At 38.7% G+C, this 25,879-nt stretch overlaps 1 protein-coding gene across 1 annotated transcript in view; it reads left to right on the top strand.

Moving 5' to 3' along the window:
- Positions 1 to 8,225: 8,225 nt before the first annotated feature.
- Positions 8,226 to 25,879, top strand: part of gpat2 (glycerol-3-phosphate acyltransferase 2, mitochondrial) — a 23,204-nt gene continuing 5,550 nt past the window's right edge. The window contains exons 1-18 of the mRNA XM_026322541.2: positions 8,226 to 8,302; positions 11,036 to 11,146; positions 11,468 to 11,538; positions 11,650 to 11,760; positions 12,186 to 12,308; positions 14,102 to 14,201; positions 15,314 to 15,447; positions 15,641 to 15,740; positions 17,709 to 17,888; positions 18,811 to 18,909; positions 19,706 to 19,791; positions 20,579 to 20,706; positions 20,857 to 20,927; positions 21,162 to 21,322; positions 21,406 to 21,509; positions 23,269 to 23,453; positions 23,999 to 24,076; positions 24,992 to 25,114. Coding sequence (XP_026178326.1) covers positions 8,231 to 8,302; positions 11,036 to 11,146; positions 11,468 to 11,538; positions 11,650 to 11,760; positions 12,186 to 12,308; positions 14,102 to 14,201; positions 15,314 to 15,447; positions 15,641 to 15,740; positions 17,709 to 17,888; positions 18,811 to 18,909; positions 19,706 to 19,791; positions 20,579 to 20,706; positions 20,857 to 20,927; positions 21,162 to 21,322; positions 21,406 to 21,509; positions 23,269 to 23,453; positions 23,999 to 24,076; positions 24,992 to 25,114 — 2,037 coding nt within the window. The 5' untranslated portion in view covers positions 8,226 to 8,230. The remainder of the gene's footprint in view (positions 8,303 to 11,035; positions 11,147 to 11,467; positions 11,539 to 11,649; positions 11,761 to 12,185; positions 12,309 to 14,101; positions 14,202 to 15,313; positions 15,448 to 15,640; positions 15,741 to 17,708; positions 17,889 to 18,810; positions 18,910 to 19,705; positions 19,792 to 20,578; positions 20,707 to 20,856; positions 20,928 to 21,161; positions 21,323 to 21,405; positions 21,510 to 23,268; positions 23,454 to 23,998; positions 24,077 to 24,991; positions 25,115 to 25,879) is intronic.

Genomic DNA, 25,879 nt, shown 5'->3' with positions numbered 1-25,879 from the left:
AACTGGATTGTGTGGTCTGCTGAACATATGCATTATTAAATTTCAGCAGTACTCCTTTAGGCCTACATTTAAATTTGTATATTCGATCCAGGCAGATAATATATTTTCTAGCTGAATTCCTATACATTAAGAAACTCTGAACTTTATATAATATTTTTATAATGCTGTTGTACTGAATGAAACACATGCGCATACGTTGATAACACGATCTTTTGCAATGGATCACAAAATGCACGGTTCGGATCACATTATGGTTTTCGAGTCACGGATCGGACCATTTTTCGGATCAGCAAAAAGGGGGGGGGGGACAAATGTAATTTGCTTTCCATTTATTACAAGAACAGTACAGCAAGGAACTTTTGGGTTTAACAGAAATGATGATTTCAGCAAAAATCAAAGCAATATTGGCTGAAAAAAAATCTCTTTTTCTCTATGATCGTTAAAAATTTAGGATTACTCTACAAGTTTAAGTTTATTAATCACGGATCAACTGCAATCCATTGCACGCCTAGCTACTGGCAATCGTCTCATTGGGATTTCAGGCAGGCTCAACCATAGAATATACTGTTCAAGGACCCTAAAGCAATCAGGTGCCTCACAATGATTTGAATCCACACTGTCTAGTTGAATGATTGTCACTCCACTTACTACACCTTTAAGCTCATATATCTTTTGACTGCACTTATTCAGTGGCCTTTGGCTTTTGTAATACAGGCTCTTCAGTGATCATGGCCTTCAACTCCTCATCGTTTAAGCACCTTACCTTGTGCTTTTAAAAGTAGCTTACCAAGATAAATACAGCTTGTATTATTCAATGTGTGTGGTCCTTGTGTTGTGCGTTTATATGAGGAGACTGCTGCTGGGCTAAAATAAGTTGATGTCAGTTTTTTGCACTTGATCATCATAACTGACCATGACCATGTGACCATGAACACAAATACAGATAATTAGATACCACTTTGTTTCCTATTATTCATCTGTAGGTCAGACAACATTGAAGAAATACATCCTACAGCACTACAGCTCCATTGACCTTAGATTCTTAGTGTCCATTGAATTGTGCATCACAGTGTAATAATTCTGCCACACCTGTGGCCCCTTCCTTGACCGATATCCTCACACATGCAAAGATCATGGACACAGCTAAGTGATTTGCAACAGCTAAATTCTCTCTTGTCCTGGTCAAGCATTTTACCAGCTTGAGTATTTTATTTACTTATATACTACATCATCAGTGGGCTATGTGTTTACCTTAACTGAATTTCTATACCTGAAGTGATTAATTTATTAACTGAATAAATGATTCATAGAGAGTTGAAAAACGGCAGAAATTAACGAATATAGTCTTTTGAAATGTCTGTGATTGTAAGCAGAACACTGTTGGCGTATCAAAGCATTTTAGTGCATAATGATGGGCTGCTTATTTTGCTGCTTGCTCGTAATAAATAAATTGATTTTATTGAAAACAAATGTTATTTGCAGCTTTGTAATGTTTTTATTCAAGTTATTTCCAACATAAGTTGTGTGAATTTGGTAGCGGTATTGTTACTAATTTACTTTTTGAAAATCAGAAACAAAATAAATGCCTGAAACAAAGTGATTAAATAAAACGAACAAGATTTTATTATTGATTACATAAAACAAGTAATTTGAAAATGTTACATTGAGTTTTGGAAAACTGGAAAACCTTTTTTTTTTTTTTTTTTTTCATTTTACTGAACTAAGAAAGAAGTTAATTGGCAAATTGATTGGTAATTAAAATAAATGGTAGTTGTTGGACTTCTCTCTGCTCTTCTTCAAATGAACTGTAGCTCAGAGGTTTCTTAGCTTCCATTAAAATCAACACTCAATACACAAATGTGATAAGTTTTGGAAGTGCTCAGAAGGGGGTACTATTTTAATCCCTGCACACTACTTTAACCCTCTGTTATGCAGGACACTTCTGTAGGAGAAGTTAAATAAGTTTTATTCTATAACAACTTTTAGTTTACTTTAGTGCCCTCGTGATGAATCTGCCCCTCAAACCTCTTCAGTCTTTGTCTCCTCAGTTCAGCTTCCAGAAGAGACACATCATTCAGTGTGCCTTCCTTGATGTAATTCAGTCAATTCTTGCTGTAAGTTATTTTCAGCTGCTGTAGCATTTTGCTTGCTGCATAATGGAGTGTGCTCTGTACGTGGTGCACAGTCTGTGACCAGGAGGAGGAAGTTCTTGGTCGAAGATGAAGTAAATGTTTGTTTGAAGAAAATGTAAATATAATATGAGAAGTGGATGTCATGGGACAGTTGTCTTGATCTAATAAGCTTATACTGTTCTTATCAGTGCAGCCTTTTTAGAATTTTGTTGTTTGACTTGGCACTTTTCACCACGTGCACAGACACATTATCATATGTTGACGCAAGTTTTTCTGAAGTGTTGCATAAAGGCTACGAGCCCTTCCTGAATATTTTTGGTTAAATAATATATTACCAAATAGGCTGGTTGCATAAGACATCATGTTGCATCATTGTTTGTAGATTCTGAGGCATCTTTCTTAGTAACGATTCTCAGGTTTGTGTTCACATATTTTAAAGCATTTGGGCTTCATGTGTGAAAGTGTTTGTGTGGCACACAGTTTTTACATTTGATTGTGTTTGGAGTTTAGGAGAGGCATAGCTGCAGGTGTCTCACCTCTCCCCTTACCTCAGTCTGTTCCAAACTGACAGGTTGGCTCAGGTGTCTAGTGCCCCACAGTAGTTAATAAAACATGGTTGTCAGGGAGAGTTGAAAACCTGTTTAAATGTAGGAGAGAGAGAGAAATACGGAGGTGTGAAGGGGAAGAGATGATGGGTATCTGACACTTAATTAGTGCTCTTTCTTTTTTTTTTGTGAATCCAGTGCAAGGTAGAAGCCTTTCATCTGACAGTATCAGAAATGGCTCAGTGATCAGTGTAATTATCATCAGATCCTGTTAGTCAAAAACATGATGATCAGTGTAATTATCATCAGATCCCATTAGTTGAAAACAGTCTGATCTCTCTTTCTCCAAGCTTGTCTCCCTTTCTCCCTCCTGTTCTCCCTCAATCATATCTTGTAGTTTTTGTGCATACTTTAATAATTTTATTTCAAGAAACAACATAAAAATTAGAGATGCACCGACTGACCGGCCAATGATCGGAATCGGCCAATTTTTCCCATGACCAGCCGGTCACCGATCCGTTTCACGTCTTGACGACTCCAAGCCGATCCTTTTATTGCCTGCAGCACAGGCAATGACCTTACAGCCACGCACACACACTCACAGTCGCATGTAAACATGTCGTCGGTGTGGGAGCTCTTTTCTGTGAGTGAAGATGACACAAAGATCATAGTTTGGTCAAAATACAACGTGGGGGAGCAACCATTTTTGTTAGTAATTCTACTTTAATTGTATTTTAGTTCTAACTTTTTCAAAGAACAGAGCACTTTATTTTGTTGTTAAACAGATCCTGTAATGTTTAATTTCTTTTATTATAAAATAAAAAATTTCATTGAAGAAAATATTTCTGTATATGCTTTCATTACAGTTCTTTTTTTAAAAATCGGAATCGGCAGGTCACACTTATGAAAAATCGGAATCGGCCAAGAAAATTGCAATCGGTGCATCTCTAATAAAAATCATTTTGCTCCTTCTTCTCACTCTGATTCTCTCCCTCTCCCACACAAACATATTTTGTCTGGGCCTTGTCTTTCGTGTCGAGATATGTGAGATCACACAAAGGACGTGAAAAAAAAACATACTCAGCAACATCCGAGATATACCGTGTACCATTGTACTCAATGCTGACTAAAAGACATCACGTGATTTGTTGTGTGTGTATCTAAATTGGAGGTGTTGTACTGCCTCTGCCAACACTTAGAAGCTATTAAAATATGAAATTATTGCTTACCATAGCATTTCTACTACATGATACTGTTTGACTAGTATGTGATGAGAGATTTAACTTCACACCTGGTGCCTGCACCTCATTTAGGCAGGTTTGCCCCAGCATAACCCCAGCTGACCCATCAGTGATAGGAATCTTCCTGAACTGAAAGGTGACAACAAAACAAGAGAGCCGAGATGTCAGTCAAGCACAGTCTGTACGCTGCCATGCTGCTCTGAAAAGAAGACTAATCAGGCATTTCAAGTAAAAACACCAGTGGGGTTTGAGTCCATAAGTGGGTAGAAGCCTTATTTTAACAAAAGTAATTACTGTATGGATTTACTGTCCAGTTGACAGCTGAGATAAACAAATAATGGCTGCATCATAGTGAAAAGGCTTTTTATGTTTGTGGATGTATATTTTAAATTTTCCACGTTAACTGCTTTGCTGTTTTTAGAGATAATGTGTTTTTAAGTGGAAATTACTAAAATTACCCAGTGGAAATATTCTTAATTTAGCTAAAACGTCCAGAAATCCACTCCAGAATGAGTAAATGCTAGAAAAAACATATAGACAGGTGCATGTGAGATTAAGTGAGAAGTAAAGGCGATGAAAATCTGCTGTGCCACACTACGATCTCCTATAGATCTGCTAAATAGCTTTATTTTGAAACAGGAAAAATGTTTGACTTTGTCAGGCATCTTAATGCTGCAACTGTACCAAAATGGAACTCTTTAATAAATAAAGGAGCTGCTTTTAATTAAAAAAGATTGTGGTACTCCATAGACATTTCATAAGTGTTCTTGCATTAATAATACTGTACTTTAAGTCTTGAATAAAACATGATGTTGAAATTCTGAATTAAAACGAATAGATTTCCCTTAATTATGGAAAGGTTGTATCTAATCAGATAGCAGTACAGTTAGTCATAGTTTTGAAACAGTCTGAAAACCTTTTAATTAGGGTATTGTCTGTCAGAAGATGTTAAGGATTTTCTACAGGTTCTGTACCACTACCGTTAAAGTGGTGACAAAGAGGTACTGAGTGAAGACCTTTTGTTCTGGGCAATCAATAATTCTTTATAGCTACATGATGCACAACCACTAATTCACACGTTGATTTTCTCTGCGTCTGTGAGTGTGTACGTTCAAACAGAAAGAACTGACAGGTGCGTAGTTGTGGGTTTTTACCACATTAACATTTTTCCCCCCCAACAGCTTGGTTTACTTGAGGACTGTAAATAAAACCCTAAACATTGAGGTCCCTGTGGCATTATCTGCCTGCTCAGCAAAAATCTCTCTCCCCATTAGTTTAGAAGGCTCATAACCATGTCAAAGATGGGCCATAAATGCTATCACCAAGTACACTGTGTATGCTAGATTTTTTTCATTTACCTATTCCTCACTAAACGAGTGCTTAAATTACACTTTTCATCAAGAGGACATGTTCTCTGCCAACAGCAAATATTTAAGTTACTGTAGTCACAGATTAGTATGCTGTTTTTAAACCACATAATGAAAACATGTAGTAACTGGTTAATGTCATAAAAGGTTTGCCCAGTAATAGAGTTGACCTGTGGTGATATACTGTGTGTATGATTAATACAGTCCCTGTTGCTAATGAGGCCCTTTTTTCTCCAGTCTAAGGCCGCACAATATTGAGCTTTTATACCAAATATTCAATAACTGGTCACTTCCACTGTCATTTGGCTCATATCGATGCCCTTCACTTTTTCTGCAGTGCTGCTTTGTGTTTGCTTGAAATGTAATAGTGATTTTGCTGCAGAATGCAACACCCTAGCAACCCTGCTTTATTTATCCCTGTCCGTACGTACCTCTGCTTCAACAGGTTTGCAGAGACAAACTCAAATTAATTACATTAATCGCTTGCATGTGGTATTTTTAATAAAATGCATTTAGCATTTTAGATGATGCTGGACTTAACAAATCATAGAGTTTTATCATAGTTCTGATTAATTCAATTTAATACAGGTTACTGCTCTTTCCTGGCTGTCGCCCTTGGTGTTTGATTGGCAGGTTATTAGGCTAATTATCTAGTTGCAGCTGAGAAAGTCCATCTTGTACGTTTTTGTGATGTGTTCAACATTTCAATGGAGAGACTTGTAGTCTTGGCCAATTTTTCACCATGAAAAATGTCAACAGACGTTTCTAGCAAGGAAGGAAAAAACCCTAATTTGAATGCAACATGAATTTCAACCAGAACAGGGTACAAAACAAACTGGAATACTAAGCAAGTTATTACTTCATGAAGTGTTGCAGTGGCTCCATTGTGGGAATTTGGTGGAGCTCAGCAGCAGGTGGGTTTTTCTTAATAAATTATGATTTGGGAGTGACGCTAGATTATTATTTTCTTACTAGGCCTATACTTTTAACATGTTTTACCAGATGCAGATATCTAATGTAGCTAAATTACCCTTGTTATGACTGTTTGTCAGCTGTGTGGTTGCTGATTTTGCTATATGGATCATAAACTAGTCTTCAATATGTATTGGTGTTCAGCACAAGCAAACTTCAATTTTTTTCTTGTAGGTTTTTCCTTCATACAGCAAACGTAATTTATTGCTTTGAGATTCCTTTGGCAGAGCTGTCAAAAAGTATATTGACAAAGAAATTGGATCTTATTAAGATTGAAGTGCAGATCTGTCTTCGTTTCAGAATTGACACTAAGTGTATTTAAAGCCCTCATAAATCACTAAGTGGTTTTGGGATTTGAAGGCACCAGCTGATATTCACAAGCTAATCTGACTTGGCAGCTTGTAATGACTTATGATTTTTAATCCTTTCTCAACATGGGGCGACTTCAGTCTGGGTTATAACTTTAGGAAACTAAGCATTTCATTAATTAAAGATAATTGATCGATTAACTTCACAACAGGGAGCGTACTATATGAAACTCTTTGTAGTGGGACACCAGTCCGACTTTGCCAAATTGCTGTCTCTGGCCGTTTCTGGAGTGGCTTGTGTAACCAATTAGAGCCTTTGTTGATTCTTGGACTGTGTAAGTTACAGTTTTAAGTCCTTTACTCCCAGTTTTACTACCTTGTCTCTTCCGACACCTTCTGTATCTGCAAAGCATCACTGAGCCCCAGGTACCTGTTATCAGTGTTTTCATTCCCACTGGAGTTTGTAATGAATGTGGGAACTTGAGCCAGTTGAAATGGAGCGTCTCCCTATGGAGAAGGCCTAAGTTTTAATTAGCAAAGTTAATGGGGCAGAATGGGATCAACAGAATGGAAGACAGGAACGAAGCATCTCCCACTGAACCTAATGAGACTCCTGAATGTGAAGGGTGTTACCACAGAAAGCTTCATTAGAAGAGAGTTGGTGTCACAGGATGACAGTAAGCCGTCTCTCAATTCTTTAGTAGTAGAAAGATAGCTTTACATAAAACTAAAGGGATGCTCCCTCATGTGGCTTTTTTATTGGCATAGCTCACTTTGGAGTGTGTGCAGAGGCTCTTGATCTGTATTAAAGCTACCTTAATCTCTGATCATTACTCTTTTGAGTTTGACACTGCCAATGAGAAACAGAACAATTAGGCAACCTGTTTAAAATAGATTGTTTTACATTCTGACCTATGTTGCCAACTCTCATTACTGCGTTTCTGTGTGAGCAAGGGACCTGCATCAGTTACATAAGAGCTGTTTTCAGCTGATGGCTATGTACCCTGGTTTTTTAAATTATTTATGACCCAATAGTGAGTGTCTGCCCTGCTCCACCTCTGTGTTCTGGTGCACAGACAGCCCTGAGTTTCCCTCAATCTCTAACCTCTTAAAGGTAGATGTGTCTTTGTTTTATTCCAACCTGCATACAGAAGTGAGCACAAAACTTTTAAATTAAAGTTGGCCAAAAGTAAAATAAAAGGAAACAATGGGAAACTAACACAGCATGAAAAGAATGAAGGTAAGATTAAGAATTTTTTTTTAAAAATTGTGATTGTGGAGGGAAAGAAACTGTAGCTATAGGCACCAGGTGATACATCAGAGTGCTGCCATCACTTCCCTGCCAAGGATCGGAGGACAAAAAGAATTTTGTGTCAGACTTAAATTATGTGTGTGTGTGTGTGTGTGTGTGTGTGTGTGTGTGAGTGGGTGAGTGGGTGTGTATTTATTTTATTACACTGGACAAATGATGCTTTTTCTCAAAGTATGGTCTTAAAAAAAAGGTAATATAATTACTGCCCACTTACATTTGTATGCACTCAGGGAACAATACATTTTACACAACACAATGTGAGAATACACTATTTAATTTTCATGTCATGTACTGTAATGTACTCTATTCTCCCAATCTTTTCTTTTTGGGTAAAAGTCTGCAGGGGGCTCACCATGGTCCAGAAGGAGAATGACGGGATAAACAAAGACATGGTCCTTCCACCAATTCAACAGAATACTTCTGCTGTAAGGACACTGCATGCATGACTCTCTCCCACTGTCATCTCCCACTTACTCCATGTGCAAACGCTTTGTTCTTGACAATCACAAAAGAACACGGGTAGCCCCATGTGTATAATTTTTTTTGATGTTTACCAAATGACAGGATATGATGTATCCATGAGTCATCCTGCTTTATCAGAGAATTAAATGAATAGCTTGACATTTTAGAGAATATGTTTATTAGATCATGTGCAACTAAATGAGAACATTTAGCTTAGGGGCAATTAGTTAAGCTTTGCATAAACAGTAAAATGGCTAACCTGGCTCGGTGCAAAGTTCAGAAGGCTGCCTGAACCTCAGACCTTCCTTTTTTTTTTTTTTTTTTTGAGTATTTTAAACCCTGTGGGCCCACCACATGCTGGGATAGGAATTGGGTTGGAGTGCAATATGGACCAGGTTTCACACATGTTTTGGGGGGCGGGGGTCATCCAGCTGGTATGTGCCCCAGGGTAGATGCAGAATATGTTGGAGATTTAATATATTTCATCTAGCCTGGGAATGCCTCAAGGTCACTGAGAAGGAGCGGGAAAACTTTGCTGTGGGAGGATCACCTGAGCTGCTCTACTGATCCTGCTCCCTCCAGAGCCCAACTGTGTATAAGCAGCCGATAATGGGCGGATGGAAGGAGTACTTTAAGTAGGTGTCTGCGTGTGTGTGTGTGTGTGTGAGCGCGCATGTGTGCATGGGCAGTTGGCATGTATTTGTCAAATCATTGGGTGAGGTTAGGATTAAGTCAAGGTCATGCTAAGGGTTAAGGTAAGTCTCCAGGAAATTAAAGTCAATGTAAATGTGTGTGTATGCCCATGCAAAGGGATTCAATTAATGAGATAGAAGTTTCTCCAGGTTTCAGGATGTTGCCAGGACAAGATATGTGCACAACAGTCAGGAGCCAAGACATTAAAACAATTTATCTTGCTGTAATCGTTCCACCTGTTCTTACTAGCTGTTAAGAGATCTCTTCCTAATACATCTCTGATGTAAGCGAGGGTGGCACAACCGTATATTTAGCTCTTTGATGGCACTCATCACTGACATTTCCTTTCTGACATTTTATTGTGAAAGCATCAGTTTGTAGAGCTAGGACTGTCAACTATCTGATCATCAAATTTGAACCCTATTGAAGTAACCCTAACTCCATTATGTAACTAAGTACCTCATAATGCAACTTTAAGCAATGTGAATGAAACCTAATGCAGATATTTTGATGCATTTGTTGGATATGGGCCAAGTTTCAAGGCTGTGCAGTTAGTTCTAATAAATCAGTGGGTCCCAAAGGAGTAGGGAAACCATATTTAAAAACTACTGCTTCATTTGCGTGGACTAGGAAATGTCGCTAATGTAGGTTGTAAGTGCATTGTATTTACTGGTATAACCTTTTAGGACAGGCTTAAAAATTTGTAGAACTGTCCACACAGAGACGGGAGTGTCATCAATCATCTTGTCTACCTCTGACAAATAAAATTAATAAGCTTATTTCCCAAAATGTCAAACTATTTCTTTAATAGGCTGGTATGTGGTTTTAACCTGATACTACTTGTATCATTCAGTGCTTCCACTTCACTGATACCATACCATTGTAGTAGTATGATAACTTTATTTCAAGCTTTGTTATTACAATAATGTTTTGACCTTCCTTGACAAGGCACTGATTCACTCTGTTGTCTGGAATCCATCATCATAATTCAACCACAGAAAATGGTTTGGTTTTCTGAGGTTCATTAGCTCGTTTTTGTCTTAAGAGTAATCCTAACAAACGCATACTTTCAGGCACAGTAACAGCCCCCCCCCACACACAGCATGATAATTAATGGGTATTGTTGCTGTTTGTTATCATAATATAAATATTAGCCCAACTACCCGGCAGTCAACTTGTTACAGGAGACCTTAAGTCTCGTTGATTAGTATACAGCACAGTGTGTGCTTCAGTGTATGAGCTGTTTACGCCTGATGTGCACAGAATGCCTGATACTGGCTCTCATAGGAGCTCTGGATTAATATGTACTACGCAGCAAGATGTCGGATGGTCCCTTGGATCCATAGTTAAACAAATCATAGCAACGCCAACATCATAACAAAGTCAAAATGATACCAAACTGAAGAATTTGAACTGGCCATCTTTGGCTCTTTTAATTTCCCCCATTATCTTACAGCATATTTTATCAACACTGCCTCAAAAAAATTTACCTAAGGAAATTTGGTTTCAGTGATTTTCTAGTTGCAGTTACAGAAGCCATATTTATTTTTTGCATTAATGCAGAAAAGAGACTTTTAGAGGGTTTAAGGTTACATTTATATAGAAACTGGCTGAAACTAAACCAGTGTCTTACCAGTCAGACATTTGACTTATTCTATTCAGAATGACAGAACTAGACCAGTTCTCATCATTTACTAAATAAAGAGATCTTCCTACTATTTAGGCTATCCTGACTGATATTATTGGACTAGACACAATGATGAAAATAAAATAATGAAATAAAAAAATGTAAAAGTTTATTTAAACAGCACACAAACCACAGCATTCAAAATGAACATGCATTCAGATCAGCACTTCGTGTTTTCCAAAGCAAAAAACATAGCTTTGTAACTGAATTTATTGCAAGTTGTTGTATGAGACTGCATAATATTTAGGCAGTTGCCCCTAATAAACTGCTTAATATAAGTTCAATAGGTGGATGTGGTTGTTTCCTTCCCTCTCAGTTGTCATGGGATTTGCAGATCAAGAAAAAGCTGAAGACTGTGCCTCTCTGTTTTGCCAAGTTGAGACCAGTTGTGGGCCAGTGCTGCCAGCAGTGCACCCCTAATAGTCTGGTGAGTGTTCAGGATAAAGAGAGAGAGAGAGAGAGGAAACTAATGAAATGAGATAGGTAGGTCTGTTGATACATCCTGCAAAGTATTTTTAATAATTTAATGGAGTGGGCTTGCTTCACAGTGCAAATTACATTGAGACTAATGATTTTTGGTGTGTCAAAAGATACCGACCTTACATAACACACTGAAGTTGTGTAGCGATTTTAAAGATGCCTTTATACATGGCATCTTTCAACTGCATGTCTCTTTTTTATGCTAAATAGGATTAGTCTAGGTTGACACCGAGGTCGTCTGTCTGTCTGTTTTTCTGCCATTTCTTAGCTCAAGAAGCATGGACAGAACTATTCCCTTGGCTTCCGCAACCTGCTGTGTGTCAATGAGACATACACCAGGTAATGATTCTATCTGCAATATTGAGTCAAGCACATACACCACTTTCCAGTCCCAACACCTTCACCCATGCACATTTTCTGCCTCTGCATTATGTTTTTTTTTTACCGTAGGTATCGAGGCTGGCTGGTGCGCAGAGTGTGCTGTGCAGTGTTTGTGAGTGGGTGCAAGGTTTTCCCAAGTCCTTTTACCAACAGACTGGAGAGAGTCTGTCAGAGCAACAGGTACCTGAGGGGAAAGAAAAGGAGGAGGAAAGGAGTGGAGATGCCAGAGGAGAGTAAATAAATGATAGGCAGAGATACAGAAAATGAAACAGGCTCCAGCAGTTCTAGAGGGAGGGAAAGAGAAAGGAGAAGTGATAAGAGAGACAAACAAAGATACAGAAAATGAAGGCTATCATGGGGTCTGTGCAGAGTGAATAAAGAGAAATGGGATAACCTGGGACTGTTGTCACACTTCCTCTCTCTGTCACCAAGTCTTCAGTTTGTATTTATTTTTTTCTCCTTCTGTGTAATTGAGTTTAACCTTTATGTAACCTCTTTATGAGGGGATGTTGTTGTCTTACTGGAAGGTGGGTGTTTGTCTATGTGCAGCACAAAAAAGCCTTTGTTCTGTGTAAACCGTGCTGTCCTGTGATCATGTGTTTCAGTGTGAAGAAGGCACTCACAGCAGACCATAAAACACCTGAGGGGGTAGACAGCCAATGGGAGATCAACCGCCTCTCAGAATTTCTGCCCCTTATTAACACTTGCATCTCCCCTGGCCTCTTACGGTTTGTGTTCGATTATATATGTATGAGCCAATGAGCAAATTGTTTACTTATTTAATCATATTATACTTTAGTGTATTGATGTTAAGCTACACTCTGCAACCTTTCACTTAGAAGCAGCAAGACATTAATAGAATATATTCCACTTCATTAGTTTGGTTGAGGCCCTGTGATGGACTGGTGACCTGTCCAGGGTGTACCCCTGCCTTCCACTCAAAGAGAGCTGGGATAGGCTCCAGCAGATCCCTGTGACCCTGGTTAGAAATAAGGGGTATAGATAATGGATGGACAGTTTGATTGAAGAAATATAGTTGTGATGAGTCAGCAGTTGAAAGTTTTATTGGTATTCTTTAGTTTTCCTCCAAATATAAATATAAATATTTAATGCAATGGTACATTACAAAAGGTTTGTGTCAGGGCCTGCAATGTGAAATATTAAATTGTGAATTAATATAACATATAAATTATATATAAATATAGACCTTTAAATTATTACATTAGCCTTGCTTCAACTTAAGTTTATGTTCTTGATCTGTGTTTAAACCCCTGGAGCTGAGAGCAACAGACAAGCTGGAGAAATTGGAAAGTTTTGAAAGAATGAGTTTTGGCATCGGTCTCTTTGTGGAATTTAACAATAACAAAAGTATAGAATATTTATCCTTTAGTCCTGTCCCTTAACCAGTGCCATGTCCTAGAGCTGTAGTTGATGTTGGCAGAATGCTCCTCTTTCAATGTACACAGGGTATATCTTTGACTCCTTGTCATAGAATAAGATATTTTCTAAGGAAGTTGCTCATGTATCTCCTGATGATTAAACTGGTGATGCTTCAGTCCTACCTACAGCTGCCAGTAATCTAACATTATCTGTGCACAAATGAACATGACAAGACAACAAGTAGTCAGATAATAGTCATGTACTAGTCATGGTCCAGTAAATAGTCACTCATTGCGCTGCAGGACACAACGATACAGGAGATCATCCATCCCAACTGCCATCAGGCGCTACAACACCTTAGCCAGTGGCAGATAATGACTACTGACTAATCTCACTACTGACTTAATTAACTACAAGACTACCTGATCTTATTTGATCTTATGTGAAAGGTGATCAGGCTATTGGCCATAATGCTTTTCAAGATAACTGACAGCTGCTAAGTCATAAACTTGTGTATTTGTAGTGCAGGGACATGCAACATGCTTGAGATGCAAAAGATGTGTGCTGTATTTTAAATTGAAATTGGGTGTCAGTTCTTAAGAGTCTGTTCCTGAAGTTACAGACAGTGTTAGAAATTCTGAAAATGGATGGTGAAATGGAGTAGAAACTTCTGGCTTGATTTTTTTTTTTTTTTTCAGAAACATTTTTCTTTCCTATAGTCTTTGAAATCTCTCTTCAAAATCTGTTCTGATCTGTTTCTTTCTTCTCAATTTCTCTCTTCCCCATTTGCAGCCTCAGCCTTCTTCTCTACAGCTGTCCCCCTCACACACACCCCTCTTTATCGCTTTCCGTTTTGCTTCTTCCCTGTCATCAGTTTCTTTCCTATCCCCATGGCTTCCACCCCTCACCCCATTGTTTCACTCCCATCTGTTTAATTTAAATGACGTCACACTGAACTCCATCCCTCACGTTCTTTGCTAAAGCTCTTTATGTTTGACAATGCATTTCTGGTGGCTTTTTGCACTCAACTTTAACACTATCGGTCAATTATTCCCTTGTGCACATCATTCCCCAGGTCTCCTTATTGCAGTGATTAATTTTCCCTCTATACATCTTTCCACCCACTATCCTCTCTGATTAGATTCCTGGGATGGGTGATGCTTAAGATGTTTTCATCCGTTTTTGGCAGCGTTCAAGTTAACCTCAACCATCTGGTGGCTTTGCACCGAGCCTCACAAGAGGTACAAGTATCTATAAACATACACATGCAGATGAAATGTCCGAACTTTTTATTAACAGATCATTAATCATCATTAATCATTGTAGCCATAACTATTACTTCAAAGAGTATCAGCTCTTCCGGCAAAAAACTGAAGCATGCTTTTTAATTGGACAGAGATACTGTGATGTTTTGGCTCCGTACAGATCCACACTCAGGATGTGAAATCAAGCTGTGTTTTGACATTTAATGAGATTGGAAACAGCTACAGTCCTGGTCATACACATCTCCTGCAAAACATTTTAAGATAAACAAATATGTAAGAATATTTACAGTAATGTTTTTAATGCACGTTTGTCTTATGAAGACAACATAACTCCAATTCCCTGATTGACTAAATAAAAACAAGTAAACTCTTGAGTCAGGCTGCTGATGCTGGGTTTATAATTGCATGAATGAATTTCATGAGCTATGTCTGTTTGGATCTCACTGAAATGTAGACTGACATAAATGAAGGGAAAACCTCCAGGATTTTTTTAAGGATGCTTTTGGTTTAAAGTGGTAGTCATCTGGTTGTCAGTTCTAAGTCAGAGTTTGAGTGAGGAAAAAAAAAACATTATGACCTTCCCTGTTTTCCCAAATAAAATACAATGATAATCAGAAATAAAAAAGCAATAAACATGATTTCAATTTTTTAAAAAATGTAATATTCTGCTACACAGTTTTAATATTGCTGCAATTTTATTGCAATCCTCTTTTTTTTATTACTGAAGTGACACTTCCATAGCCACAAAATGCAATCATGTTTTATCTCTCCTCTTTGACTTCATTCAATATATAATTGAGTTGTAGTAGCTGTTCATTTCCATGTCTGTGATGTGGGGGACAAAACAGATGTTGCTTCAAAGATAAAGAGCCACATAGAGAAGGGGAGATGTCTTTGACATTGAAAACACTCATGGTATTCTGTCACTTTATTCAGTACATGCAGTCAGTCAAACAAAACCCCATACAGCCACAGTAACACTCTCCTGACATGTGGACCACCTCTGCACAGTCCACAGTTTTTTGGCTTGATGAATGACAGTGTTAAGAATCTTGTTTATCTAAGGCTGCTTCTGTTCTGTAATTCAGGGATCTCTGCTGGTTTATGTGTATGTACGTCAGAGCATCATGGACTATGCTCTCATCCCTCTGGTGCTCTTCTGTCACAACCTAAGAGTCCCATATACTGTTTGTCCCCTCCAGATTAACAGCTCCCTCCTAAGGTAATATCACACACAACACATATTAAAGTTGCCTAGGAAGTAACGCTGAGGTAGTAACGCTAGTAGGCATGTACTTTTCCCCCTTACAAATAATAATTGAAGTTAGTCTGTTTAATTGTGAACACAATCACTCTAAAGATTCAAAATTAAACTAGTGGCACCTGAGATACATTATTCTCTATTTGTCCTATAGATCAGTCCTTCAAAAAGTAGGTGTGATCCTCCTGCCACGTTCACCGCTAAATGAGCAGGATGCTGAGACTGACAGCCTCTACGGACCTGTCATGACCTCTGTAAGTCTTTGTATTTGATTACTGAGAGATTAAGATGTGACAGGTTGTGGCACTTCCTTATATTTCTGGTGACTGTGATTTGCTCTGTGCTGAAGATGGGACAGTTACTCATTAGTCTAACAGGACTGCATGTTCGCAGCTTTGCCAGTGGTTCTTAGAGGCAGCGTGGTGCTATGAGTTTTGTTTTTCTGAATCAACATTATGTAAAAAACTGCATTTATAGGTCTTATTAATGAAAGAATCATAAACCATAAAGTTCCTTCACTTTGTATGATATATTACTTTACAAATTATCTGTATCATGGATAATATATTCCAACACAGGAGGTGAGTCTGCCCCAAGGTTTTCATTAAGTAGTTGTGGAGAAATTTCAGTCTTGACCAAAGTAATGGACCAACTGACAAAGCCGTTCCGAGTCGCTCCACTAGCATGACTAAATATCTACATTTTTAGTCATGCTAGTCATTTTGATTGGAGATTGTGGTTAGTGATGGCTACCTCTGCCTAACAACAACCAATCAGAGGCAAAGTATGAAGTTGGCAGCCTGCAAACCAAATGAAGATGGTCCTAAATGGCACATAACATGCACATATTTTTCAACAATCATTTTCACATATACTGTACAGAAGTCTCACTCAACATTATGTTTTTTTCCCCCTTCAGAGACACCAGCTATGAAACAGCCACTTGTTATAAATCATTCCAACCTGACTGTTGGTGCAGGTCCTTATTCACTGTATGAAACAAACAGCATGGACACTCAAAGGAATGAAGCATTTTGCTGTGAAGTAGAAAACATGATACTATTGTATTTTGCTGAAACATTGCAGGGAAAAGAAAAGATGCCTCTACTTGCCATCTTGCTATTTAGCATATGTACATTCTCTTTAGTTCATAGTCCCTGAGATGCACACACTTTTTAATGGTGTAGTCAGTCAGCTCCTCAATCAGAAATACCACCTATCGTTTCCCCCCTCTCCCTTATTCCCCAGCCTTATCCCATGCTCAAAATTACCATGGGGCCAGAGATTGCAGTTTTGCATTTGGCTGGAGTGACAAGGCAATGAGAAGAGGACAGGGAAACAAAAAGAATAGTGGTTAGTTTGATTGTGTGCGTTTGACAAGTTTGAGAAGGTGGTTTCTATTTGTATGGGAAGGTAATTTGTTGTTTTTCCTTTTATTTTGGAGATTTTCATGGTCTGTATTAATGGATCTGTCTACTCTGCTGTCTTACATCTATCAGTTTATTCAGATACCTTCCTTGCACTTTTTCATCAATGACCTGTACCTTTTTTTTATGAACATGTTTTTTGTCTTTGCATCTAACAAACTTGTGGTGCTTTGTATCAGTCTAACTAAAGATGTATTTCATTTGAAGGACTTACTGGCTTTATTAATATCAATATTGTGCTATACAGCTCAATAAAACTATTCTATCTCACTTTAATCTACAGGACTACAGCCTCAGTAGAATATACACAGATTGTTTATGAGTGACGCAATCAATTATTTTTTTCATTGACTATTTGTGAGTAAGCATATTGGCTGTGCGTGAGAAAGCAGGCTTGTTTATTGGTTGTATTTCAATGTTAATAGACCTTTATTGTTTATTGAGTGTAGGCCTGCTTAGCTGCTGTTCGATGGTAATTGAATTTTCCTAGCCTGTAAGGGGAAAATAGTACTTGAGGCAAGAGAAGTATCTCTGAATGTCATGAAGTGTCCCCCACAGTCCCTTTTTATATCTGCTCTTTATCCTGCCTGCTTCCTGTATTTTGACTTCTCCTCCCTCAGCTGCCTTCCACACTTTGTTTGCCTGCTTCATTGTATTTCCCCCATGGTCTGCTTTGCTGTATTGCTTAGGTATATTTTAAAAATGCATGGCAGGCATTTTATGTTAATTGCCCCCTTACTGCCAAGACTTTTCAGACCTTTGTCTCTGCCACCTTCCTCTTTCGTCCCTGCTCAGCTGTTACGTGAGCTGCTACATGAGGGCCAGTCCATAAGTCTTGGTGTGTGTGCGAAGTCTGGTCGAGGTGGACAGTGGCTGGCTCACATCAGACAGCTCATCAAAGAAGGATCTGTCCTCGACGTCAGTCTTGTCCCTGTAGGCATCTCCTACGACAGTGTGCCCAAGACCAACATACAGGTGGAAACACACTTGCAAACATACACACTTAATAAGAGCTATCAGTAACTGTAATGTCCTCAGGAGCAAGTTAACTGGTTTGGTTTAAAACATCCAAACATCTCCCCAGGGAGATGCAAATAAAGAGATATGAAGCAGCGATACTACATGAGGTGAACAGTATATGCCAGTGCAGTAAAAATAACAGAAGTTAGTTTTAGTAGCTTACCCTGATGGTTTTGCCCACTCACCAACAAGGTCAACAGTTGTACCTGCAGAGGTGACTGTGACACACAGCTCAGCACTAGGTACTTCAAAAGCCTTTGTGTCAGATTTCACCTGCTAATGTCAAAAGTCGTACTCCCTGCTCCCTTTCTGAGTCACAGTTCAGTCAAATCTGAACACACACAGCAGAATAAGACCTTAACATGTTTCCTTTTGCCCCTGAGTGGGGCAGTGAAATGCCAAACCCCTGGTTTAGAGGGAAAACAGAATTGCTAGCTATGATCCTGTGTATAGCTTTAAGAGTCTTGTTTCACAACTTTGCTTTCTAATTTCTTACTGGCCAGTGTTAGTTGATTAATTGAGCTTTGCATTTCATTTTTTCCCCAAGGCAGCAGTGATAGCTATTATCCCATTAGTCTTGCCCTCTGTTATTTGCACTTTGAAATGATACTGAAGAGTGGGCGTTGCTTTTCGTTAATTGCCATAATAAGGTCCTCACCACATAATTTTGTTCTGTCATTCAAATGCTTTGCACATACAGTACAGTACATGCAGTTTGTACTCACACACACTCTGAGGCTGGGTATATATCTTACTGCTTTTCATAGATTATGCTCATTAGTGCAATTGCAAATTCTCTCCTGAAGGCAGAGACCTAATTATGATATAATCTCTAAGTTATTGTTAACTCCTTTGAATGTGTTATATGTCCTAACAGGTTGGCTTAAGGTCTTTGTTGCAGTGGCTTTGGTCTGTTATCTGGACGAGATCAGGAGAAAGTGTGAGGATCCATATGGCCCAGCCCTTTTCTCTCAAGGTGCACAACAGAAAGAGCATATTGTGTTTGATCATGATTACAGGAGAGTTTGTGCTTGTAACTTTTTAACATCACAGATGTGATCACAACTTAGTGTGAACTATGAGCAGTTTTCCCAACCTGATTGTTTGATTTAAAAATTTTTGATAGAAAAGTGGAAGCATCCAGTATTTCAGACAAAAAATACAAAAATTATGGAAAACTTTTATATATTTTTCACTTAACAGATTGTGCTTAATCCCTTTAAATTTCGTGCCTCTTTAATGCTATACTGTGCCCCCTCATGTTTATCTGTGGTGCAGCCACTACATACGAAACCATCGTTATGGGGTGTACTGGCAAAGAATAAGCCTCACCATAAATGACAATGAACTTTGGAAGTGGACCAACTACATTAGCTTTTACTAACACTAAAATATTGGGTTTTTTTTGTTTTGGGGTGATAAAAACAAAGGCATGTTAAATTTATTAGAAACAGTTTTTAAAATGAGCACTTTCAGCATTATAACCTTCATGAAAGTAAGATTAATGTAGAGCTGTTTTATTAGACTGCATTAGTTTCAGACTAGTTTACCTAAAAATTGGCAAAATAGTGTCTTTGAAGGTTAACATATACTGGTAATAACAGCTGAATGAGCTGTAGCAAAAACAGATAGAATTAAATGTTAATTGTTTAATTTTCTGAACTCGGTTAACCAGAACATTAGTGTTAAATGATTTAGAGAGGCTGCTTTCTCTCTCTCTTTGGGAGTGCTTGTTTGCATACATTATCCATTTTGTGTACGTTTGTGTGTAGGAGATGTGCGAGTCAGGAAGATGCAGAGTAGATGAATGGCTCCCTCTGCAGGACCTGTTGCTACCTGTTATCCTCAACAACAGGTAATAAAACCACCTGTGTAGATACCTGTATGACGAGTGAGTATTGATACTGTATGTGTAAAAACCAGAATACAGAATATTTCTGTGTTTTATTTAACATCTGTGAAATTGAAAAGTTACTGTCTCTTAAACTTTGAAGATAAACTTTCCTCTAAACCTTAAATCTGGCACAGATACAACACAAGCTTTGATGAGTTTTCATCCTCTTAGACTCCAATTACCATCATTACACACTCTGCCAGTGAAAAAGATAAAAGAAAATAACATCCTCACTCAATCTCTGCTTGGCTTCTGACGAGCAAAGTGGCTTCTCCCTTCGTATATTTAATTCTTCTGAGAGATCGGGAAGCTAAAAATGCAGCCAGAGTGAAAAAGATTTGAAGAGAGAGATAGTTGGATTGGATTGTTATCAGCATGTGAGCAGTTTTGAGTTATTTCGGGCATCTCTACATCATTAACAGCTGCAGTAACTAATGCAGTGAACTTCCTGTGTCTGTTTCACAATAAAATGTACTTTATATCATGTTTCACCAGTTAAATGCTTTTAATGTGATACAGTTCTAATACAGTGTAAAGAGAGTGAGTTGTATTGTAAATTGTACTGGATTACCTGGCAGATTCCACCCCTAACAATAAAAACAACCACAGAATACCAGTGTGTATGAGAAATTGGGTATGATTTCATTGGAATACTAAGTATGGGTTAGTTGGGAGAATCTGAAATAACATTACTGGAAATTTATCTTGAAATTCTTCTCTTTTTATCTCACTTTCCGTCTAACAGTGAAACTAACAGTGTGTTTGGGCTGAGGAGGATGTCATGGCTCCTTCCTTCCTCTTATTATACCTCTGAACTTAAAGAGCCAGCTCATCCAGAGAGAGACCTCAGTATCGCCATCATCCTCCACCTCATCTTCTGTAGGTCCAGGATTATGTCCCCCTGCTGAATCCTAAATTAATTTTTATAAGCTGTTTTAATGTTATGCAAATTGTGGTGCATTATCTGTGTGTGTGTGTGTGTGTGTGTGTGTGTGTGTGTGTGTGTGTGTGTGTGTGCTCTCATTCTAGCTGTTACCTCCTGTATGGCTGTGATGTCCACCAGTATTGTGTCCAGTCTTTTGCTGTATAGACACCGCAAGGTATTTGCAACATCCCCATGTTTACTGAACAATTCCCCTTTAAAATCTGCCCCTGCCCCTCTAATGCTCCATCAATGCTCCAAGAGGCTTATAAATGGAATTGGTTTTCATACTAGTTTATTAGTGTGACAGTGTTTTTCTGAGTCATAGCCACCAGTCTCTAACTAATGTCACCAGATGGTAAATGCTCTTGTCTGGTTTTGGAGCTAAACTTTCCATACTTCTACTCCGCAGGGTATGAGTGTATCTGTCCTGTGTCGTGATGTGTTTTGGCTCACAGAGGAACTCTTGTTCAGGAACAGAGACGTTGGCTTTTGGGGATCTTTAGCAGATGTTGTCCACAGTTCCCTCTACCTGCTCGCCCCTCATCTCATCATAGCTGCAGTGCCATCTAGGTTGGAAAGACAACACTGATAATCTGTACACACCAATGCTATGCTAGCCTTAATCTATTTGGTCCATATCTTCCTTCTTCTAGGAAAGACCCACTTATTCTGCCTCGTCCTACTCTTGCTGCAACACTTCACCTCTACCACCAAGCCCAGATTGTCACACACACCTTCATATTGGAAGCTGTTGGTGGTAAGTGACTTTGCATGTGTGTATTTTGTGTAGCTGTGTGTATCAAAACTTAAGCTTAAATATCATCTTGAGACCCTGTGTTCTGTGGGCACCTTATTTTTCGTGGGTGGCCTTGGCAGTGGCTCTGATTCTTGGCATGTCAATATGAATTTGAAACATGACATTTTTCAGTATCAGAACTTAATCTTCTTAATGTTTATGGAATATCAAGCATCAAGTAGTGTAAGGGTGCTGTACATGCAACAGCAGACTTTTTTTCTTAAGATGGTTTGATCTCTTTCTTCTGTCAGTAGTTTTTGTTTTCTTCTAAACTTAGTTTCAATATGGGTGATGCGTAGAGACTGATGAAGAAATGCAGCAGAATGATATGATTAGACCATACTTGAACACCCCAAGCCAAGAGACTTGTCCTCGCTACAGTGTGTTGGGTCTTTTCATTAATTCAAAGTTTTTTTTAAACTTCAGAGAGAAGAAATGCATGCATTTCACAAGAGTATGAACTTTAAAAGTTCTTACAAAGCACCACAGAGGAACAGAACTTATTTGTCTTCTTCAGCCGATCTGCTTTACTGCCTACAGTGGATTATGGCGATATATTTTTGCTCCAGCTGCTCCTAAACAGCTGAATGCCATTTGAAAGAACAGCAAATCACACCCACCACTGTGAGCTATATGAAAAGGTCAAATGGGCATCATTGCTTTCATATATACAACTATCTAGTGTCATTTCTCTTTTCTAAGGATTACTTTTCTAAGTAATACTAACTGGTACTTGAACATTTTTACTTGAACATTGTTTTGTTTGTTTTTTTGTTGTTGTTGTTGCTGTTTCAGTTAGACAACCATGACTGAATTGCCTTAAGATGATCCAGTAATGTAGATAATTTACAGCTTTGTTCTTCTCTGTGAGTTGGGTATATAGCATAAGACATATGTCAAATATGCAGTAGTCATCTTACATCATCTTACAGTTATCTGTTGATGAAACTGTGCTCACGTGTGAGTTGTTCTGTTTCTAGTTATCATGCGAGCAGGCGAACTGGGTGAAGCTATAGCTATTCTTACTTTACCCTTATTGGTGGAGGTGAAAATAATATATTGTTTTGAAGTAAATGAAGCTACTTCCACTGTGTGGTAAAATCTCTGTTCCTGCATGACTCATCATCCTGCATGACTTGTTTTGGTTGTATAGGAAGTGAAGCTGGTGAGCAGTGGACTGTGTACTGCTGAAAGGCTCTGTGTAGTAGATTAATAAATGGGTGCTTAGTGGTAAAAATAAGTTAAATCTGCTATAGTGATGATTTTTCCTGCATTGTTGTGGTGAATGCATTGGCTCTGTAATAAACGCTAATTTGAGGACATTAGAGTCTAATCTACCCCAGTCTCCTTAATGGCGTGTGTTTAGTGTTCATCTTCCAGGTTTGATTTTATGACAAAATGGAGTGTGGAGGAAGCTGTGTTACGGGATGTGAACTGTGTGGGTGTCAGGATTTTCCCAGCAGTACATTAGAGGAGGATAATAGGGATAAAAAGTATAAATAAAGACCTATTATTTGTGTAAATTGTGCAAATCCTAGATCACACAAAGGCTGTGTCCGGTGTCAAACATATTTTATCCAAACTGAGATTTTGAGATACTTGGCTAATTTGCAGCCCCAAACCTGTAATGCTAATCACCAGTTTTCCCACAGTGTGTGTGTGTGTGTGTGTATAGATAAGAATGGAAGATGTTCAAATGTTTGTCTGTTTTTGTTCTTAGCGTGTGCTGTGTCAGCCATGCTGTGTGAGGTGGCCGCCAGTGGTGTCAGCAGCAGGGTGAGGAGTGACGGTGTAGATGGAGAGAGAGTCAAAGGTGACATGGAGTTTGATGTGGTGCTCTGCCAGTCCATGCTGACTGAGAGAGTCCTGCAGCTCTGCCATCTCCTGCCTCCGGGCTACATGCCAGTGAGTCGGAATACATATCTCACACACACACACACGCACACACACACACGCATATACACACACATATACACACACATATCCGGTGTGTCTCATTCAATGGATATTTAATGGAGCTGACCAGCCATTCATCCTGCTCTGCTGCCTCTATCTCAGGCAGAGAGAGGGTTTGAATTGTGTGTGTCTGTGTATCTGTGTGGCTGTATACGTGCTCCATCAAGCTGACTTCAAGGGCTCCGAATCTGAGCCAGAGATGCTATTCCTTTCTCTGTTTGCCCACCTTTCATTTCAGCAGCTGCTTTTTCTTGTCTCTTCTGCTTGCAGCTATGTTTCACACTCTATTGCTCACCAAAAAATATCGCTCCTGTTCTCATCCCCCTGCCAGGCACATCTCATTCTTCTCCTCTGATCTCTGCTACATTTCTTTTACATACCTTATGCTCTTTGTCAGCTGTCTACCACTGCACGTCTTAGATATCTGATGGGTTGAAGCTGTTTGTGCCTCTGACCTTGCTTCATTATTGAGCTTAACCTTTCTCTGTCTCCAGCCCTGTCAGTCGTCACATTGTTTTGCTCTGGACGCCATTGACAGTCTGGTGTGCTGTGGGATCCTGATCATGGAAGAAGTAAGGAATAAACTTTGTTTTTCTAAAAGTTATAGTGTCAAATACAGGACGATTTAAAACAGTACTGTTTTATTGCTTCAGGTGAAACTAATCACTCGAAAATATAGAAGAACTGGTCTGCGTATAATTTACAGACATGGTGCACTTTAATAGGTACACCCATACAATCTGATACAATCCAGTACAAGTCATTTTAAAACAATTCACTTCTACTGTATAACCAAAGATTATGAGCTTTGTTAAGTGTGAGCAGTTGTACTGGACATTGGCATTTGACTATACAACTGTAACTAATAAAGTGCCCATTGAGTGTATGTATTTAGGCACTATTTCATTGTAAAGTTCTAAAAATGGACTGCATCCTGTCTGTTCAGGACGAAACAACAGACATGAGTAGTAACTATCTGGTGAACATGATGGAGTAGTTAGCAGTTAAAGAGCCAGACATTTCCCTCAGGGGTTGGTGGAGGAAAGAACTGAGCTGAAGGAGATTGAACACTGGACTTAAATTCACCAGGTGACAGAAACAGTGTTGCTCCACGACTCCTGGATGTGTAACCAGCTGTTTGCTCAAAAGTTCAAGGAGGTGATATATCAGTGCTAGAACTTGTTTCTGTCTGTTGAACAGTTAAGGTGAAAAACTGAAGCAAAATAACAAGAACAAAACAAGTCCATAAAAAAAAAACTGAGAACTGACAATAATATAAACTTAGTGAAGAAAATCACAGGAAAGCAAATAATGAATAAACCTGAAGCCACAGTGAGATAATAAGTTTCCGGTGTACTCTTTTCTTCATCTAGACATTTAGTGTGAACGAAGGTTTTTTATATATATTCAACAAAGATTAAATTACTGTAGGTCAGTCACACACAGTTCTAGGTGCTGTTTTCCGTTCTACCCTCCATCTTATGCAGGTTCCCAGGGATGTTCCCGTCTGTGATTTCTGGAAGAAGGATGGTGCTCTGACCTGGTCTACCAGCGATGACCCCTGTCACAGCGACTCTGATTGTGAAGAGCAGGACCTGCGTTTCTACAAGGTACAGAAGAGCACTTCTTGCTCCTTCTGGTTTCCCTTCACAAATGTTTTATATATATTATGTTAATGCACCTTAGACCAAAGCAAATTCCTTGTAATGTGAATTTACTTGGCAATAAAGCACTTCTGATTATGATTCTTTCCATACCTTAGAGATGCACTAGAGGTTGTATCAAGGGAAAAATGCTTCATGCTGGACCAGCCTACAAAAGAAAATACCCTTTGTCGCTTGGCTACGGGGCATGTATAAAAATACCAGAAACAGCACATGAAAAAGAACTTTGAAGTAACCAAATCTCCATTACAAAAGCTCCTATAGTACATAGATGTCTCATATCTCGAATGCCAATTACTAGTCTGACAGTTTTAAACGCTAAAAGCTTCACTGTTGTATGTTTTGTTTTTTGTTTTTTAACAAAAGTAATTTTCAAGAGGATCAAACTGTGCTTGAAGTGCATGTACATTAGTTATGCAAAGTACGAGCTGACTTTGAGATGACAGAATCATGACAGTATATGTCACGCTTGAACTGCACTGAGGAAGAGCAACAATCTAAGCACAATTGCACTTTCACAGAACAGCTGATAATACAGGGTAGAACCGGTTTGGCTAGATCTCATTGGAGATTTTCAGCATATCAAAATGTAATGAAATGAATGGCCCATTTTCATTTAATGTTGCGCTAAAGGGAAATAACTGGCTTTTTAACTGCTAAATGTAAAAGTAATGTTGTTTGGCTCAGTGTTTCTCACCAAAACACTGTATT

Source organism: Mastacembelus armatus, chromosome 9 (genome assembly GCF_900324485.2).
Source record: "Mastacembelus armatus chromosome 9, fMasArm1.2, whole genome shotgun sequence".
NCBI classification, from domain to species: domain Eukaryota; kingdom Metazoa; phylum Chordata; class Actinopteri; order Synbranchiformes; family Mastacembelidae; genus Mastacembelus; species Mastacembelus armatus.
The sequence above is the reverse complement of the archived record's forward strand: the minus strand, read 5'-3'. Positions and strand labels throughout refer to the sequence as shown.